Genomic DNA, 18,339 nt, shown 5'->3' on the forward strand with positions numbered 1-18,339 from the left:
TTTTTTTTTTTTATTAAAAGAGAAAACCAATAAATCCTACAATGAAATGCATGAATGTAATGCAATGCAAGTCCTAGAATAAAGAAAAACACAAAAAACCAAATAACAATGGTCACAAAGGAATGAGCAATGAAGCACAAGGACCATGTCAGAAAGACTCAATTAGGTCGAGTCTTTTGCATCCAAAATCTTTTAATGCACCATGAGCATTGGAGTTCTTATTCACATTCGCATGATTTCCAACTCCAGGATTGGAATAAAGGTTCAACGCCTTTACCAATTCACCAATAAGTGTCATAGGATCTTGTGCTTGAGGCACAGGAACCTTTGGTTTGTTTGCTCTCTTAGCAGCTTGAAGCTTGTAACATTTAGGATGAATGTGTCCAGACTTTCCACAATAGTGACAAACCAAAGCAGGTTTACCATGTATCTTGTCCTTAGAATGGGTAGAATCCTTAGGTTTAGACTTTCCTAGATCAACCCTAATCTTCCTAGATGGTGAAACTTCTATGGGTTTAACAACCTCACTCACAGGGGGTTTAACAGTTTCACTCACAACCTCACTCGTAGAATGTTCAGAAAAAGATGGAGGAACAAAGTTTGTGGAATGTAGTGCAGAATCAAAGATGCTTTCAACATATCCTAAACCAGATTTATCAGAAAGAAACTTTTAGACATTCAACATGTGATCTAGTTTAGAACTAGCAGATCTAGCAACAGATAAATCATGTTCCAAAGTTTTAACTCTATCAAGCAAGAGCATGTTCTCAGATTTAACATTATTCAAAAGATCATTAGCATCAAACAAGTTAACAAGCAAATTCTTCTTTTCAAGCTCAAGAGATTCAATTTTCTTCAAGCCAAGTTCAACATTCATAGCATCCTTTGCAGCAATTTTGCAAAGTTTATTGTAGGCCTCTTGAAGATTTGCATCCTCAGAGAGTTCCCCATCAGAAGGGTTCTTTTCAACAGATATGCTTTCATTTACTACAACAGTAGCAGTGAAAGCAATGAAGTTTCCATCCTCGTCACATCCAGACTTATCATCAAAAACCTCATTATCACTAAGGGTTACAGCTATAGCTTTACCCTTAGATATTAAGAATGTAGGACATTCAAATTTCACATGACCATACCCTTGACAGCCAATAAAGAAAGAGACTACTTCTTTGAAGTAGTCTCTTGAAGTAGTCTCTTTCTTGGACTTGCAAGAATGTAGTCTCTTTCTTGAACTAGTCTCTTGAAGTAGTCTCTTTCTTTTGCACATTCAATATTAGCAACCTCAATTGAAATTCATCCTATGAAAATCATCCTCCCTATTTTACAGTTAATCAAGGTATGAAAAGAACATTGAAATCATCATCTACAGACATGTCAATTATAATCTGTATATAAGTAAAAACCTGATTCAGTATGGTACCATAATTATTGACTCATTCCTAATGAATGTAATTAAAGTTGCTTCTTGACTGTTCTTGAAGGCATGGCTCCAACAATTCTAAAGTATAATCATGTTAGACGTGCCAATAGAAGTATGCAGTCTATAGTTTTCACATGTCAAAAATTTATTTGGTAAAATTCTCTAGAATTTGCAGCCCAAGGTGAAAATGAGAATTAGCATAATGCTTGGACAATTACAAATAGGATTCTAAAATAGGACTGAACAATCTACTTTAGCAAAATCCATAGAGCAATAGAAGATTAAAGCTTAAGAATATATTTCCTTAAAAAAAACTACTTGTAAGATACAATATCTATTAATTTGGACAAAATCATTACAGTCTCATTTTAGGGATTTAAATTTAACAATTGAAATTTTATGGATAAATTATAGAATGGTCAAATTGGAAAACTCAAATACTAATTTACCTAAAAATATATATAATGAAGATAAATGTTATGTTCTTTTTGTTAAATGCACCACCAAAACTTTTAGTAACAAAAGGGCAGGGGTCACAAACTATATGTAATAGTATAAGCACTGATTGCAACAGAAATTTAACTAGTACATGTTGTAATGTTTCAATCCAATTGTTGGGTTCTAAGAAATTAGGAATTAATGTATTAGAACTTCAATTTGTATTTTGTTGGCAAACCTTGATCAAAACATTTAGTCTAGGTTTAGGCTTGCTCAAAGCATGTTTATTTGTAAAGTTGGAATCGAGTGATTGCAGAATTTATTGGACTAAATCTGCAAGGCTTGATAGATTGAAAATTAAACTCGATCGATCGAACCACATGCAAATTTATTTTTCTGTAGAGTTCCAGTTCAGCCCAAACTCTACTTAAATATCTTGGGGTTCAAGTAAAACACTCATATATATAAGGGAAACCCTAAAACGTTTTTGAGAGTTTTTAGAGAGATTAAAGTGTTGTGTGTGCCTTTTTTTATTTTTAGGGTTTTGTACCCGAAGGCTCTCTAAAGGTTGTTGCTCATATTGCTGTTTGTGTGAATCTCTTATGAGATCTGAGAGGAGCTTTCCTTCACACAAGCTTAGGATTATTAAGGAGGAGATTTGTTCAAGAACTTGATGATCATTCAGTTGCTGCCATAAGAGCTTAAAGAAACACAAGCGGGTGTGCTTGTACTTGCTGGGAGAATCCAAGAAAGAAGAAGTCCGTGGTTTCGGAGCTTGTACGTGGTCATGTCAGTAAGTTCTACTGGTGGGTAGCAATAAAATGTTAGTGGTCTAAGTTCTATTGTATGAACTTCGGTTCTTTCATAGTGGATTCAGATTTACCTTGAGGATAGCTAGGTTAAATCCTTCTTAGGTTTTTATCGATGTGGTTTCCTAGGTCATCATATCTTTGTGTTATTTATATTTCCGCTGCTTATACATGATATGATTATTTGATTATGATAATCTAGAATTGCATAATTTGACAAAGTTAATCACTTGGCTAATTAACTAGGTTAATCCAATTGTGTTTTTAAAGGGTCTAAAAACCAACAATTGGTATCAGAGTGGGTTGCTCTTTTGTTTTAGATCTTTTGATCTAAGAGCTGATCTTTGACCCCTGTTATCATGGATAATTTGAAGTGTATTTCTGCTCATGTTTGTGATGATTTGAATAAAAAGGACACTCTTGTTTCTGTTGATTTTTTTGATGCTCTTGAAACTCTTCGTAAAGAATTATCTACTAAATCTTTGAAAATTGTTAAGAAATTCAAGGAAGAGTTAAAATTGGCTAATCTTGAAAAAGAGGAATTGGTTGTTAGATTAGATGAATCAAACAAAAAGAATGAATTTTTGAGAAATCAAATTTTCACTTAAGATGAGAAGATGAAAAGCTTGAAACAAGAGTTAGTTGAATCTAAAACTAAGATTGAAAATTTGACTAGTACCAAGCCTATTGTTGATAACAGAAGCGTTTCTGTTTCTCTTAAGCCTAAAACTGAGAAAGTTTATATCCCTCATTTTAAGAGGAATAATAAAGAAAAGGCTTATTTTGCTAGGTTAGACAAAAGTAAAAGTTCTGATGTAGACGCTGAACTTTTTAAACCTATGTCTAAACCTATTGTTAGAGAGCATAAGAAATCTGTTTTTGTACCTACCTGTCACCTTTGTGATGTTGTTGGTCATATTAGACCAAATTGTTCTTTGTTAAGGCAAAAACAAAAATTTGAGACTAGATTTGTTGTTAGGAATACTGATGTTCCTAAATTTGTTCCTGTTTGTCACTTTTGTGGTGTCTCCGGTCACATTCGTCCTAATTGTCATAAATTGAAATTTAAGCATTTTGTGTTTCAATCTAGGATAAGTGATGATATTCCTCCTGCCATAAGTCCATATAAATTGTTTCATATTCTTTTGAAAAATTTGAGCTTGTTGGCTTATGAAAGGAATTTGCAGGATTTCAGTTTTTCTCAGAAGATTGGTGTAATCCCTCAAATACACTCTGCTTCTCATAGATTTTCACCTACAAAGCCGAAGAATCATGCTATATGGGTGAGAAAAGATTCTTCAAGGTGAGTGTTGCTAAATTGTCCTTGATTTAATTATTTCAATTAATTATGGACATATTTTGTTTTTGTTTTTGGTTGTTTTTAAAAAAAAAAAATCCAAAAACATTGAAAATTTTCAAAAAGACAAAAATATTTTATTTTGTGTCTTATTTTATTTTTCTTGAGGATTACATGAGATATGATATCTCTCTCTTGATTTAGAACATGCTTGACATTGTGGAGATACTTGAATAGTTTGTGCTAAGCTATTTTTGATTTTGTGTAAGTATGTACTAGTTTGTACATGTACTCAAGGGTTAATTAAGAAATTGATATTTCTTATTTGTGTACCTCTATAGCTTAGTTTAGCACTATCATGCGTTATTTTTGCATTGTTCATTTAGCATAATATGTGCTTTTTGTTTTTGGTCATAAAATTTTTTAAAACCAAAAAGAATTTTGTGTTTTGTATTTCACATCTTGGATTTGTAATCAAGGATTGGCCATATTATCTTTACATAACATGGTTATGTACCTTGTTTAGCTTTAATGAGCTTATTTCTTGCACTTTACTAGTTTGAGCTTTGTAGTGCATGTTGTGTGGGAAAGATGTTTTTAGTTTTTGATCACTTTGTCTTGATCTTGAAATCGCATGTCTTTGATTGTCGGACTTGATCTTTTTGAGAAAGGCATAAATAACCATCTCACTACTGTTTATTAGTCAATCATGAACACTTTAGTGCATATGATTTTGTGCTTGAGAAAGTGTAGCACATGCACAAAAAGAACATAAGGTGTGGCCTCAGTTTAAATGCTAAAATTAGTGTGTACATTATTGGAATTTAAATAAATCAATCAAATAAAATTGGTGTGTACATTATCTCGGCTATTTTAATAAGTTTCTGTTCAATTAAAATTAGTGTGTACAATATGAGGCAAATCAAGAAACTTACATGATTGCAAGCTTTCATTCTAGGAGATGTGAGAGTAATATAATGTAACTCTTTAGGTGATAATTTCTTTCAAATTATATGTGATGAATTTTGTAGACTTTGTGTTTAATTTCTATTCACATATCACTTCACATGTATCTCAAGCTTTTGCTAGTTACACACACTACACAAGTTACTCTTTGTTAAACTTGGTACATTATATTGTGTGTGATCTTGTTGTGGTCATCTAAGATTAAAAGTTCCTTGATCTTAATGCAAAATGTGTTTAAAGTTTACGATTTGAGGACAAATTGATTGAAAATCTTGATTTTGGGAAGATCTGGGTTAAATTCAAGGGTTTTTGAAAAACTTTTAATCTCATACTCATGCACTTCTTTCATAAAAAATGTGCTTTGAGGAGTTTCTGCATTAAAATGTTCTGTTTTTCAAAAAAAAAATTTGATTTTTCCAGATTATCGATTGATGGATAATCAATGTGCACATATTTTCTCTACTTATGCAACTGTTTATGAGTCACATAGTGTCATGTTTATATTTCTTGAAAGAGAGAATATTTTTCTTCATGTGTATTCTCACCTTAGTTTTCAACTTTGGTTTGAGTGCTTTTATTTTTCCCCACCTCTTATTTTTCCCCAACATTGTTTTTCCCAAAACTTTTTTTTTTCCTATTTTTATAGGAGGAGAAGCTTGTTTTTAACTTTTGTTGTTCATAGGGGGACTTGTCTCTATTTTCAATAGAGTTGTCTTGTTTTGTGTCCCTTTGATTCTCTTTTTTCTCTTATCCTCTATCATGTATGTTTGAATTGTCTTTGTCAATACGTGACAAAAAGGGGGAGAAATAGTTGAAATGTGGGAATCATGTTTGTTTTGTTTAGGGGGAGCTGAATTTGTTTTTGAAAGGGGGAGAAAATAAATTTTTTTATGTATCTAACTTAAGGGGAGAGTTAGTTTGCATTTTTGTTGATTTACTGTTTTTCTGTCACACATGCGTTTATGCATTTGTTGAGTGTTTCAAGAATATACAGGTTGATTCAGTTGTGCTGCTGTCTACACTTGCAACTGATAGATAGTAGTTTGGTTGAATTGTATTTGGGCTTTTTGTAACTTTGAGCATTTCATGTTTGTGATGTGTTCTGTCACGGATTACTAAAGGGGGAGATTGTTGGGTTCTAAGAAATTAGGAATTAATGTATTAGAACTTCAATTTGTATTTTGTTGGCAAACCATGATCAAAACATTTAGTCTAGGTTTAGGCTTGCTCAAAGTATGTTTATTTGTAAAATTGGAATCGAGTGATTGCAGAATTTATTGGACTAAATCTGCAAGGCTCGATCAATCAAAAATTAGACTCGATCGATTGAACCACGTGTAGATTTATTTTTTTGCAGAGTTCCAGTTCAACCCAAACTCTACTTAAACGTCTTGGGGTTCAAGTAAAACACTCCTATATATAAGGGAAACCCTAAAATGTTTTTGAGAGCTTTTAGAGAGATTAAAGTGTCATGTGTGCCTCTTTTTATTTTTAGGGTTTTGTACTCAAAGGCTGTCTAAAGGTTGTTGCTCATATTGCTGTTTGTGTGAATCTCTTGTAAGATCTGAGAGGAGCTTACCTTCACACAAGCTTAGGATTATCAAGGAGGAGATTTGTTCAAGAACTTGATGATCATTCAGTTGCTGCCATAAGAGCTTAAAGAAACATAAGCGGGTGTGCTTGTACTTGCTGGGAGAATCCAAGAAAGAAGGAGTCCGTGGTTTCGGAGCTTGCACGCGATCGTGTCAGTAAGTTCTACTGGTGGGTAGCAATAGAATGTTAGTGTTTTAAGTTCTATTATATGAACTTCGATTCTTTCATAGTGGATTCAGGTTTACCTTGAGGATAGCTAGGTTAAATCCTCCCCAAGTTTTTACCGGTGTGGTTTCCTGTGTCATCATATCTTTTTGTTATTTATATTTCCGCTACTTATACATGATATGATTGTTTGATTGTGATAACCTAGAATTGTATAATTTGACTAAGTTAATCACTTGGCCAATTAACTAGGTTAATCCAATTCTGCTTTTAAGGGGTCTAAAAACCAACACCAATGTAACACGTTAGCACTTTTGCTTTGTCCACCATGTCTCACTCTATTCCTATGGTTCCAAAGGCACCATGCTATGACTGCAAGAGCATATTCAAGAAGTTTGATTTCAACTGCTCTGCACTGCCAAAAAAAAAAAAAAAAAAACTTTCTATTTATGATTTGCTTTTGCCTCTTGGATGATCCTGGGCATCATTCTTCTTTCTCTTTTTGCTCAAATACGCTTTTGCACAGAGAGAGAGAGAGAGAGAGAGAGAGAGAGTCAACAATCATTACATTGATTTATCAAAAGAAAATGGCCTTCAATGTGGTAACGAATTTTGCATTGTCTTGAATGTCTAATTGCAAATACAACGACATTCATTGATTCACAACTAGGTCCTCTTATAGAATGAGGAACCATCTTTGTTTGAATATTTTTCTCTTCATCGCTTGTAATTATTATCTAACAAGAATTTAGAAAGGTCATCTAATTGCAAGTTGTGTTTGAAAACTTGAATTTGGATATGGATTTTGATTTTGATTTTGAATCAATAGATTTAAAATGCCTCAATTTCAAATCTATTGATGTGGCCAAAAATCCTGGGATATGAATTTGGTCAAGAAGTGCCTCCATTCATGTGGCCAAATAAATTTTGCATCTCTCCAAACTTTGCAAATTGGTTTGATCTTGTGATAGTCACCATAACTTTTCTAATAGCTACAAATCTCTCTCTCTCTCTCTCTCTCTCTCTCTCTATATATATATATATATATCTAAAAGCTAAAGTGTAGCATTTATTGTTGCTACGCTCTAGTTGAGTCACATCATCGACCATGTCACTTTTTTTCCTTCATTTTTTAAACAATATTAATATATAAATAAATAGTGCAACTTTACAGATTCTCTAACTCATTAAATCCAACTCACCATGAATAACCTTATACATTCTTTAACTTATTAAATCCAACTCACCATTAATTTATCCTTCTTCCAATTCTTAACTCTTCATTTTCCTCTTTAAAACTGTTTCGCTCTTTTGAAATAAATATCTATATATATCTAAAAGCTAAAGCGTAGCATTTATTGTTGCTACGCTTCAGTTAAGCCACATCATCGACCATGTCACCTTTTTTTTTTCCTTCATTTTTTAAACAATATTAATATATAAATAAATAGTGCAACTTTACAGATTCTCTAACTCATTAAATCCAACTCACCATGAACAACCTTACACATTCTTTATCTTATTAAATCCAACTCACCATTAATTTATCCTTCTTCCAATTCTCAACTCTTCATTTTCCCCTTAAAACCGTTTCGCTCTTTTGAAATTCAAACCCTTCAATTACCACTTCTGTGATTAACTATGTTATTTTTAGTACTATAAATTTATAGTTGCTCTTTCTACCTCCATAAAAGTTGCCAAAGTAGCATCAGATTTGGAAAGTCCCTTTGAGGTTTGTTCTTTCCCTTCTTATTTTTTCTTTTCCCCCAACTTTAGTTTTTCCATTGGATTTCTAAAGTTTGAGGATGATATGCTTTTTTGTGGGTTGCCGACAATGTGATCACTTTGGGGCTATGGGTGGCTAGGATTGGTTTGTCGGTTATGAGAAGGGTTTTCAAGAATTAGAAATCTCTACAACAACTTCTTACTTCATATTCATGTTGTACAATTTTATTTTATATTTGTGTTTTACCTGTTCAATTTGTTTATCGTTGACATTTTAGTGTTCTTACATTGGACATTTGTTTAACTCTATGTAAAAAAAGGAAGAAAAAAAAACCAAAGTTTAATGTATTTACTTATGATTGTTTTGAAACAATAATAGAGTATACGTTGTAATTATACTCTAATTACTACTTTCATATTTTTTGACTCAATGGTTCTTTTTTGTTGTGGAACCTTTCTCTATTTTGTTTGGCTTCAACAAATATTATGTTTAGCGCACACTTTTTCTTATTATGTGTAGCACATAATAATTTGATCTTCCAGTCCAATAGATAATAAAAAATCTACCTCAAAAGTTTGGTCATGAGGAAATAGAAAATCTCAAAACATGATAAATTGGGGGTTCAATTTTTATCTGATTTTGATAATGCTAAATGTGGAATTTGGTTCTTGCAGGGTTTAGGATCATTGACCTAGATACATGAAAGTTTGACAATGAAGGTTTCTTAAGTGGCCAAAGACATTTCTAAGGAACTTTAAGAGAAGAAAGAAAGTTTTTTTTTTTCAAAACTTCCATTATTATATATAGTATAGATATGTATAGACATTGTTTTTGTTTTTTATTCTTCATTGATCATGATTTAGTTATTAAGAAAAACCCAAAATAATAGAACGGAAATTGATAATACTTTTAAAAATAGTTCAATTTTTAAGGAGAACAAATTATTTTCAATAATTTTTAGAGAATAAATTATACATTATAGCGTATTACAAAATAATTATATATTTCCACGCATTGTGTGGGTCTACAACTAGTAAATTAATAATAATAGAATACATTATCTGATAGACAAAATTGCTATAGGTCTTGTACAACTTTTTACTTCAATTTAATTATAATAGTGGTAATAAAAAAAGGGAAAGAGTTAATGGATGCCCTAAGGGTATTAGTTTAGGAAATATTTTTAGAAACGTTTTTGGAAGGAGAAAAAAGAAATTAATGTTTTTTTTTTTTTAGGTTTTTTATATTTTTCACAAAAGTGGTGTCAAAAGTTTACTTAAATAGTTTATTAACAATTGTTCTAAAGGCACCTGTTAACAATACTTAAAAAAAAAAATAATAAAATAAATAAATAAATAAAAACACCATCTATATCTCACAAGCATTGAAGCACCTTAACCACCTAACAAGTTCCACATTGTGTCCAAGTTTCTATGATTTTGTTCCATTGGAGCTAAAACTATTTTGCAAATTAATATAAGGGCCCCTTTTTTGTTGAAAACTCTGTTTCTCATGTAATTATTTGCTATATCAAGAATTTGGAAATTGGTTACCAATTGTTATGTACCAATTACTCAATTTTCCAATTCTACATTTGACAAATTTCTGTCCATTCATAATTCCCTCAAACCCTACTAATTACGACAACGGAAGAATCTTCTAAAGAGCAAGGAAACCATATAAACTTCTCCGAAATTCACAACTCATGCTCTCATTGAGATTAACTCAAATACACTACATGTGAGAAATGGGAGAAAGGTACCTAATAGTATAGCTTGTAGGCGATACGACAACAGTAAGATCAATTGAACTTTATTACATTTTATGAAAATAGTAAGCTCAATTGAGCTTTACTATATTTTATGAAAATCATAATAATTGAAACCATATAAATCATATCTGATAAGGACTAGAACCCATCAAAGAAAAAAAAAAACACTCTATACACTACTCCTACACCAAGCTTGTCACTCTATTTCCCATACTGACTTGTAATCGTGGCATTTCTCTAATAAATATACTTATTATTTGTAAATGACAGTAACTTTAATTAACTAAATAAGAAAACGCCTCCTTAATTTTTATTACATTGATTAATGAAAAGATTGCACTTTTCTTTACCCAATTTTTTTCCTTGATGCAATCAAAATTGTTACTGTGATTTCTCGATCAAGAATCTTTTGAAATTTGATTCTAGAAAAAAAAAATAGAAAGAATTTTGAGCTCCCCCTAAAAATTCTATAAACCAAACACTTTTTAAGGCCCATTAATGAGGAATCACTATGTGACAGGCTGAGAAGTAAGCTAATATTTTGTTGCACCATACCAAAATTTTGTACCTCCTAAATCCCAAATTTAAAAAAAGAACAAGAAAAAGAGAGTCATAACTAAATAAAGGAACAGAGCCCATTATTGAAATATAGCCCAAATCCAAGGAAACTTATCCAAGAGAGATGGAAAAAAAAATTGCAGATCCGAATCCGACCCACGATAGTATACATAGATTGGGAGATCCAAAACCTACTAAAAGAAAATCCAATCCTAATTCTTTACTCTAAACTTAACCCGGCCACCTTTGGCTCTCTCTCTCTCTCTCTCTCTCATCCCCATTCCGAATCTAGCAGATCAGGTGGTCAAGTTCAGGGTTAGAGTCAGGGGCAAAGGATCGTTTTCTGTGGAATAACTTTGGTGAGAGTCCCTTCCCACTCTTTAACAGGACATTTCCTCTTGAATATATAGGGCTCTTTTATAATCTAAAAAGAATATTATTTTACAACTCAACTTGTTTGAAACTCTCCTTTTGAACTGCAAGGAATATATTGTTTCATAAACATTATCTCAAAAACACATATAAGGCAGAAATGTGACAAAGTTACCTGAAACTATTGCTTGTAGGTCATCCAATAGCACTAGCCCACTTGAAATTCATCCAACAAAAAAATATTATTACAAAAACCATGTAACTCCTTATCTGTCAAGAGTTAGATCCCCTTTAAAAATAAATAAATCTTAAACTCCATTTTCATTTTGAAACAAGATGATTAGATATGCCACTTGAACAACTTCCCAAATCATTGTAATTGAATCAAATACAAATTTGAAACATGGTCAGGCTCATTGAATTGCATGTGCGCATCTAGTTGTCAAAGCCTCAATCGATATTCATCCTATGAAAAATAGCTAGTCAAAGTATAAACAGGACATGAGGGTCATCTTCTGTAGTCATGTCAATAATCATCATCATCGTCATCTGCATGTTCATCATCATCATCTGCATATGCATCATCATCATCGTCTGCATATGCATCATCATCATCATCCTCTACAAATACATCATCATCTGCATATGAAGCAACATCATCATCATCATCATCATCTGCATATGCATCATCATCATCATCATCATCTACATATGCATCATCATCATCATCATCATCATATACATCACCATCTGCATATACATCATCACCACCAATTCCATATTTGTCAACATCTGAGTTAGTAGGGTACTATAATAATAATAATAATTCACTCATTACAAACTAGTGTCATGGATTTTCTTGTTATCTATTTTATAGGGCATGACACCATTGATTATCAAGTGTACACATGGTAGGGAAGGAAATACTATTTAGTCCTTAGTTTTCAAGTTTCAAGAAGTTATCAGAAAAAAATTGTCTTGCGTTTGCCAGCAGAAAATAAATATGCAAAAGGGCATGATACTCTGATAGTTACATGCCAAATTAGGATTGAACCATTTACATTACCAAAATTCTGGTCCTTGGAGCAGTGTAACGAGTAAAGCTTTAGAATGTATTTCCTATTAGATCATAATCTTAACTTGCCTAAGGTTCTATACTAGTTATTAAGCTTCCTGAAAGTGATGATGATGTAGAGGCTTAGAAAATATAGGGTGATTGGGATTGCTTACGGTCAGCTGAAAAAAAAAAAAAAAAAAAAAAAAAAAAAAGGGCCTGGACTATACTAATGAGCTGTACAACAAGTAAAATAAAATAAAACAGGATTAGACTTATAATAGGAAAGATATTGGAGCTGGTCATTACCGTCGTATGAAAAGAGATCACTTTCCTCGGGTTCAATATCGCTATAGTCATCACAGCTACTAGTTGAATTGTCAAATCCATGATGCACAATGGCAAATGAGCTTGAGGATTTTGAATTCAATTTCTCCATCATCTCATCCACAATGTCTTGGATAAATTCTGCCTCACCCCTGCAAAGATGATAGAAGACATTTACATGATGGTCCAAACCAATTATAAAATCATCTTTTCACAATGTGCTGGATCAATTCTGACTCATGCCTGTTAACAAGATAGAAAATAATCACATGATGGTCCAAACCAATTATAAATCTCCAGAGGATGAAGAGAAATACTAGGCAAGAATACACCTTGCACAAGCATGCTCGTGGATAGAATTACTCATAGAATTGTATATTATATTCAGAGCTATAGTTATCGTTATATTTTGTTGAAACAGATGCATCAAATTTTAAGATTGCTAGAATACAAATAATAAAAGGTTGAGCCTTAGTGCCAGCACAAGCACAAGTTTTACCTCTTGAACAGAGACTCAAATAATGGTGTTTTTTTTTTTTTTTTTCTTTTTCTTTTTTCTTTTCGCTTCGCTTAAGAAGAGGTGTTCTTTGAATTTCTATTTAGGCACTAATATCATTATAAAATACTAAAGCTCTACTTCTTCAAAATTACATCATTTTTTTTTTAAACAGTTGATTTGTGAATAAAAGGGTTAAAATGCGCTTTAAGGAATTTATTTAACCAAAAACAATGATTGGACCAAAACAAATTCCTTTTAAAAAGGACTTGCATGCGGTAAACTTAATCCAATCTATAATTTGGCAAAAGGTAATTTTGGGTTGTTAAAGTGTCACATTGATTTATTAAGGTTACATTTGAATAGATTATATTTGGCAACTTATTCTACTATTCAGTTTATTTTTACTACTATTCATAATCTCATTGCACTTTTTGGTACTATTTATAAGTCCTATTATACTATTTCAAGTAACTTTTAGCTTTATGTCTAGCACTTTCAGCAAAAAAATTTCAATTTCAGCTAAATAAGTTGTTTCCAAACGATCCCTAAAAGTGTTATAGTTGACACAAGCTGGTTACATGACAGGATCGAGGAGTAATTTCTGCCACATGAAGCAAGGGCTATCAATAGCATTCCCCTGAGTGTAAGCCGCGCTACTGATTGCCTCAGCTGGTCTGGCTCTAAGGACGGCAACTACACGACTAAAACTGCATATAGATTGCTTACAGAGGCAGAACAAAGGACAAAGCCTAGATCGTCAAACCGATCTTCTGAGGGAACCTTTTGGAAGGACTTGTGGGACCTTGACATCCCAAGCAAAATAAAACATGTCACTTCCAACAAAGAAAAAACCTGCTTCGGCGACAAGTAACGAGAAATGCAACTTGTGATTGCTGCCACGACGGGGTAGAAGACACCATTCATGCTCTTTGGGAATGCCAAGCAGTCAAAGAAACATGGTGGGAGGATGATTATTGCCGACAGCAACTATCGGTCCACTTTGCAAACTTCCGAGACCTCTTTATGGGAATTCTCATCGTCAAGAATGGGAACTTGGCTGAGAGATTTGCGTATATTGCTTGGAGCATATGGGCCAAAAGGAACGCTTCTCGACTGGATCTAAACTACCTGCCATATTCTAAGACTTATTCTGATGCGATGGAGCGCCCTAGTCAGTACAGGGGTCGTTTCAAGGTGCGGAATCAATATCACCACCAACGGTTCACTGGTCACCGCCTCCACAAGCTCTTTACAAAGCCAATTATTTCGACGAAGCTATTTTCCAAGACATATACCCAGCAGGTATTGGCGTCGTAATCAGAGATTGCTCAGGCGAGATTATAGGTTCTTTAATGGAAAGACTGGTGCTGCCACTAACGGTTGAAGATGTGGAAGCTCTAGCGTGTAGAAGAGCGATATCCTTCGCCCTTGAGATTGGTCTCCAGGAAGTAATGTTTGAAGGAGATTCAGACACTATCATCATATTTAGTCTCAACTCGAAATCACCATGCATTGCTCCCTTTGGACACATCATTGAAGACTCACGCTCCATGGCTTCCTCTCTTAGATACCATTCCTTCAGTCACGTGAAGTGAAGTGGTAATTGTGTAGCTGATAAACTGGCCAAATTGGCAAAGAACTGTTGTGGCACTCAAGTATGGATTGAAGACATTCACCGAGAGGCCCACAACCTTGTATGGTTTGACAAAAGTTTGGTTAATTGATTTCTCGAAAAAAAAAAGTCTTCAATTGACTTAAATTCTTAAGGGGCACGGCTAGAGTAATTGGTGAATGTTTGTCCATAATATTAAAGCATCATGTGACTTAATAATTTTTTTTTGTTTCTTTTTTTGAAAATAGTGACTTAATAATTGATTACCTCTTCATAGTAGAATTAAATTTTTTTAGTCATCATAATGTTTTCACAATTTAGTATAAGAAGCTTCAATTACTACATTTAAATCCATAAAATATCAAGTGTTCCATATAAACTTAGAGATTTTTCAGTCGTGTGGGACTTGTGAGCAATTTAAGGACTAGCTTGACGAAATTACCCCACACAATCCCAACTATATTCAATTCTCCAATTTTTTCTTGAAAAAAATAAATAAATAAATAACAAAAGTAGAGTTAAGAAAATAAAAAATAAAAAAAGGAGAAGATGAATTTGGCATTTTAACTAGCATACCATGATGTAGTTCAATACATGCATGTTATGTTATATTCTAATAGCTAATTATATGAATCATGGTATATGAAAGAAGCTTATCATTTGAAATTCATGGAAATTACCTATTTTGTAAATGCCAACCAGAGATATCAGCCACTTCTCTTAAAGTAGCTCTCCATGTTTCCACCTTCTTTATGTTATTTTTAAAGCATTTCTGGTGATCAATAAAGGCTTGTTTAAAAGTTCCTGTTTGTTTCCGTACATCAGTTGGGTCAACATCATAAAAAATTGGCAAAACTATCAATCCCATTTCTTCCCTGCATTTGACAATCTTGGTAAGTTCATTCAAGCACCACGTAGAAGATGCATAGTTTTTTGAGAGAATGATTATAGCAAACTGTGATTCTTCTATTGTTTTGAAGAGCTCAGAAATAGATTTTCCTTTCTCAAGTTCTTCATCCCTAAATGTTAAAATGCCCTTTTGTTGCAAAGCAACATATAGATGGTCAGTAAAATTATTACGGGTATCCTCACCCCTGAAACTAAGAAATACATCGTATTTCCATTGACGAGTTGAAGAAGAAGATGGTGATGGCGAAGACTCTCTTTTACACTTCATTGAAGCTGTTGGAAATTTAGATATAAAAAAAGTACAACCAATTAAAAATAAAGAAAAATAAATAATTAAATTAGGGAAGAAGAAAACAATGTGAAGTGGGATTTTAGTTTCAGGCAGGGAATGAAACGATAATAATAAATAGGGATGATTGTGTTTGTGTGTTAAAACTTAGAAGTGAGAACTTACCTATTTGTGAGAAGGAATTACAGCAGTGATGATCTCCAAAACCTCCTGAAAACACTCCAGTTTTAGACAATCCAACGACTCCTGTTTTGCTTCTTTTTTCTTTTTCTTTTTTTTGTTTCTGTTTTTCCAAAGAAGGGAGGACTGAAAATTATTTAATTATAGGAAATGAGACAAAGATAATTTAATAGATTTTTTTTTTTTTTTAAGACTACGGAATTTAAGCACTCTTATAAAAACTCTAATCTTAGAAAGCAAACTTTTGTTTGGAGCTTTATTTATTCATTTTATTGGTAATGAGAAAACCAACTCGAGGTTCAAACCTTGAAACAAACAAAAGTTGAAACTCTTGCTTCACGGCAATTAGGAAGAAGAAAACAAGTTGATATGGATTTTTCATTTCAAGAAAAAAAAAAATTAAAGGGAAGAAATAAAAGGGATGAATAAGTGTGAAAAATGACACTTACAGATTTGGAAATTGAAATTGGAGTAGACTAATTGTGATTGTAATGCTCAAAACCCACTTGAAACAAAGCCGGATCCAATTGATATTTATAGGCTGTTTAATAAAGGATTGTACTCTGTTCTTTCTTTCTCCGGGTGTTTGTGTTCACAATTTCACATCCCCTGTTTTCAGTCAAATGCCTTTTCCCAGTCTTAGTTGCTTTTCCCCATTACTTTTTTTTAGAGACAGAGTAGTTTCGTGGTAACCAGCTATGAATATGAAGCTCTGTTTAAATTTCCCTTTTCATTCAGATGTGGTGGGCGTACTGCGTATGAGAATTGAAGAAGAAAAAAAAAAAATTTATTTAGCTAAAATTTATGGTAAAAAATAAAAATTATCATTAGATTTTGCGATACTATCAAAACTCTTTAAAGAGTACAAAGGTCACATAAAGCCATTAGAAAATTTGTTTGATCTTGCTTTCATCGCCATTTTTTTTTTTTTTAGGGTAAACTGCAAATTACACCCCTAAAGTTTGGGGGTGATTGGATTTTACACTTTGAAGTTTCAAAATTTGGATTTTATCCCCTAACGTTTGGGGTGTTTGGATTTTACACCATGATATTTCAGAATTTGGATTTTACCCTCTTGTATTTTAGGGGTGTTTGGATTTTACTCCTTAAAGTTTTCGGGTGTTTGTATTTTACACCCTAACGTTTCATAATTATGGAGTGTAAAATCCAAGCACTACTAAACTTTAGAGGGTAAAATCCAAATTTTGAAACGTTAGGATGTAAAATCCAAATACCCTAAACTTCAAAGGATAAAATCCAAAATCTGAAACTTCAGGATATAAAATCCAAACACCCCCAAACTTTACAGGTGCAGTTTGCAATTTACCCTTTTATTTATATAAACTTCCTTCTTCATTTTTAATTATTATTTATTTATTTAATTTTTTAAATTTTAATTGTCATTTTTCTATTAGGGTTATTCTAAAACTTTTTTATGTATATAATGTGTTGAGTAAATATGTGTTAGTAAAAATTCACATTAAATGATAATGAAAATAGTGTGTGATTATTGTAGTATAATTTGATCCAAACTTGTAAACTTTAAGTTTTTAAATAAAATGGTGTACTTTAACTTTATATTATATTTCAATGCTAAATCAAATATGTGCAGTGAAGCTAAATAGCTATATAGCTATTTTAGCTTCACCAAAATACAAAAATCCATACCATAGCAGTGGAGCTAAAGGTAAAATTTTTACCTTCATTGCTACAGTGCACATCTATATATGGCTGTGCGTTGTAGCTGAGAGCTAAAAAATAATAATTTTTTTATTCTTAGCCAGATTAAAATAATATCTGTTTATTTATTTTTTTTATATTCTTTTATTCTCCCTCTCAGACTCACTCTCAAGCTCTCACCTCTCTCTGTCTCACCTTCTCTCAAAACTCACTCAAGCTCACTCTCTCAAACTCTCACCTCTCTATCTGCCGCCGGCCCGACTCACCATCACCGCCCATCAAAGCTCGACGTCACCAAGCCACTGGCTGACCCACTTCGTCGAACTCCCAAGCTGCCGATCAGTGGGCTTTTGGTTGGGTTGATCATAGTGGGTTTTTTAATTTTTGATTGGTTGTCGGTGGTGGATCATGGTGGTTCTGGGTTTTGATGGTGATGTGGGTGATGTGAACTAGTGGGTGATCACGGCACACCGCCGATCCGTCTGAGTTTGATCTAGGTTTTTGGTTGGGTTGATCACTGTGGCTTTTGTCAATTGTGGATGATCTAGTGGGCTTTTGGTTGGGTTGATCATAGTGGGTTTTTTTTTTTTTTTTTTTATTGGTTGTTGATGGTGGGTCATGGGGGTTCTGGGTTTTGGTGGTGCTATGGGGGGTGTGAAGTAATGGGTGATCAT

At 32.9% G+C, this 18,339-nt stretch overlaps 1 protein-coding gene and 1 pseudogene across 1 annotated transcript; both read right to left on the reverse strand.

Moving 5' to 3' along the window:
- LOC136061917 (protein DETOXIFICATION 14-like) overlaps window positions 1–1,267 on the reverse strand; it is a 17,092-nt pseudogene extending 15,825 nt beyond the window's left edge.
- Window positions 1,268–15,283: 14,016 nt separating this feature from the next.
- On the reverse strand, window positions 15,284–15,784 carry LOC136061918 (TMV resistance protein N-like). Its single transcript, XM_065760370.1, has one exon. It carries the CDS (start codon window positions 15,782–15,784, stop codon window positions 15,284–15,286), a length of 501 nt encoding a protein of 166 aa, XP_065616442.1.
- Between the last annotated feature and the right edge of the window lie 2,555 nt (window positions 15,785–18,339).

The sequence above is a fragment of the Quercus suber genome, unplaced genomic scaffold (assembly GCF_002906115.3).
Source record: "Quercus suber isolate HL8 unplaced genomic scaffold, Cork oak 2.0 scaffold_363, whole genome shotgun sequence".
Taxonomy (NCBI): domain Eukaryota; kingdom Viridiplantae; phylum Streptophyta; class Magnoliopsida; order Fagales; family Fagaceae; genus Quercus; species Quercus suber.

Bases quoted from the DNA above. Each gene is read 5' to 3' on its own strand.
- LOC136061918 (XM_065760370.1), bottom strand. From the start codon at position 15,784: ATGAAGTGTAAAAGAGAGTCTTCGCCATCACCATCTTCTTCTTCAACT.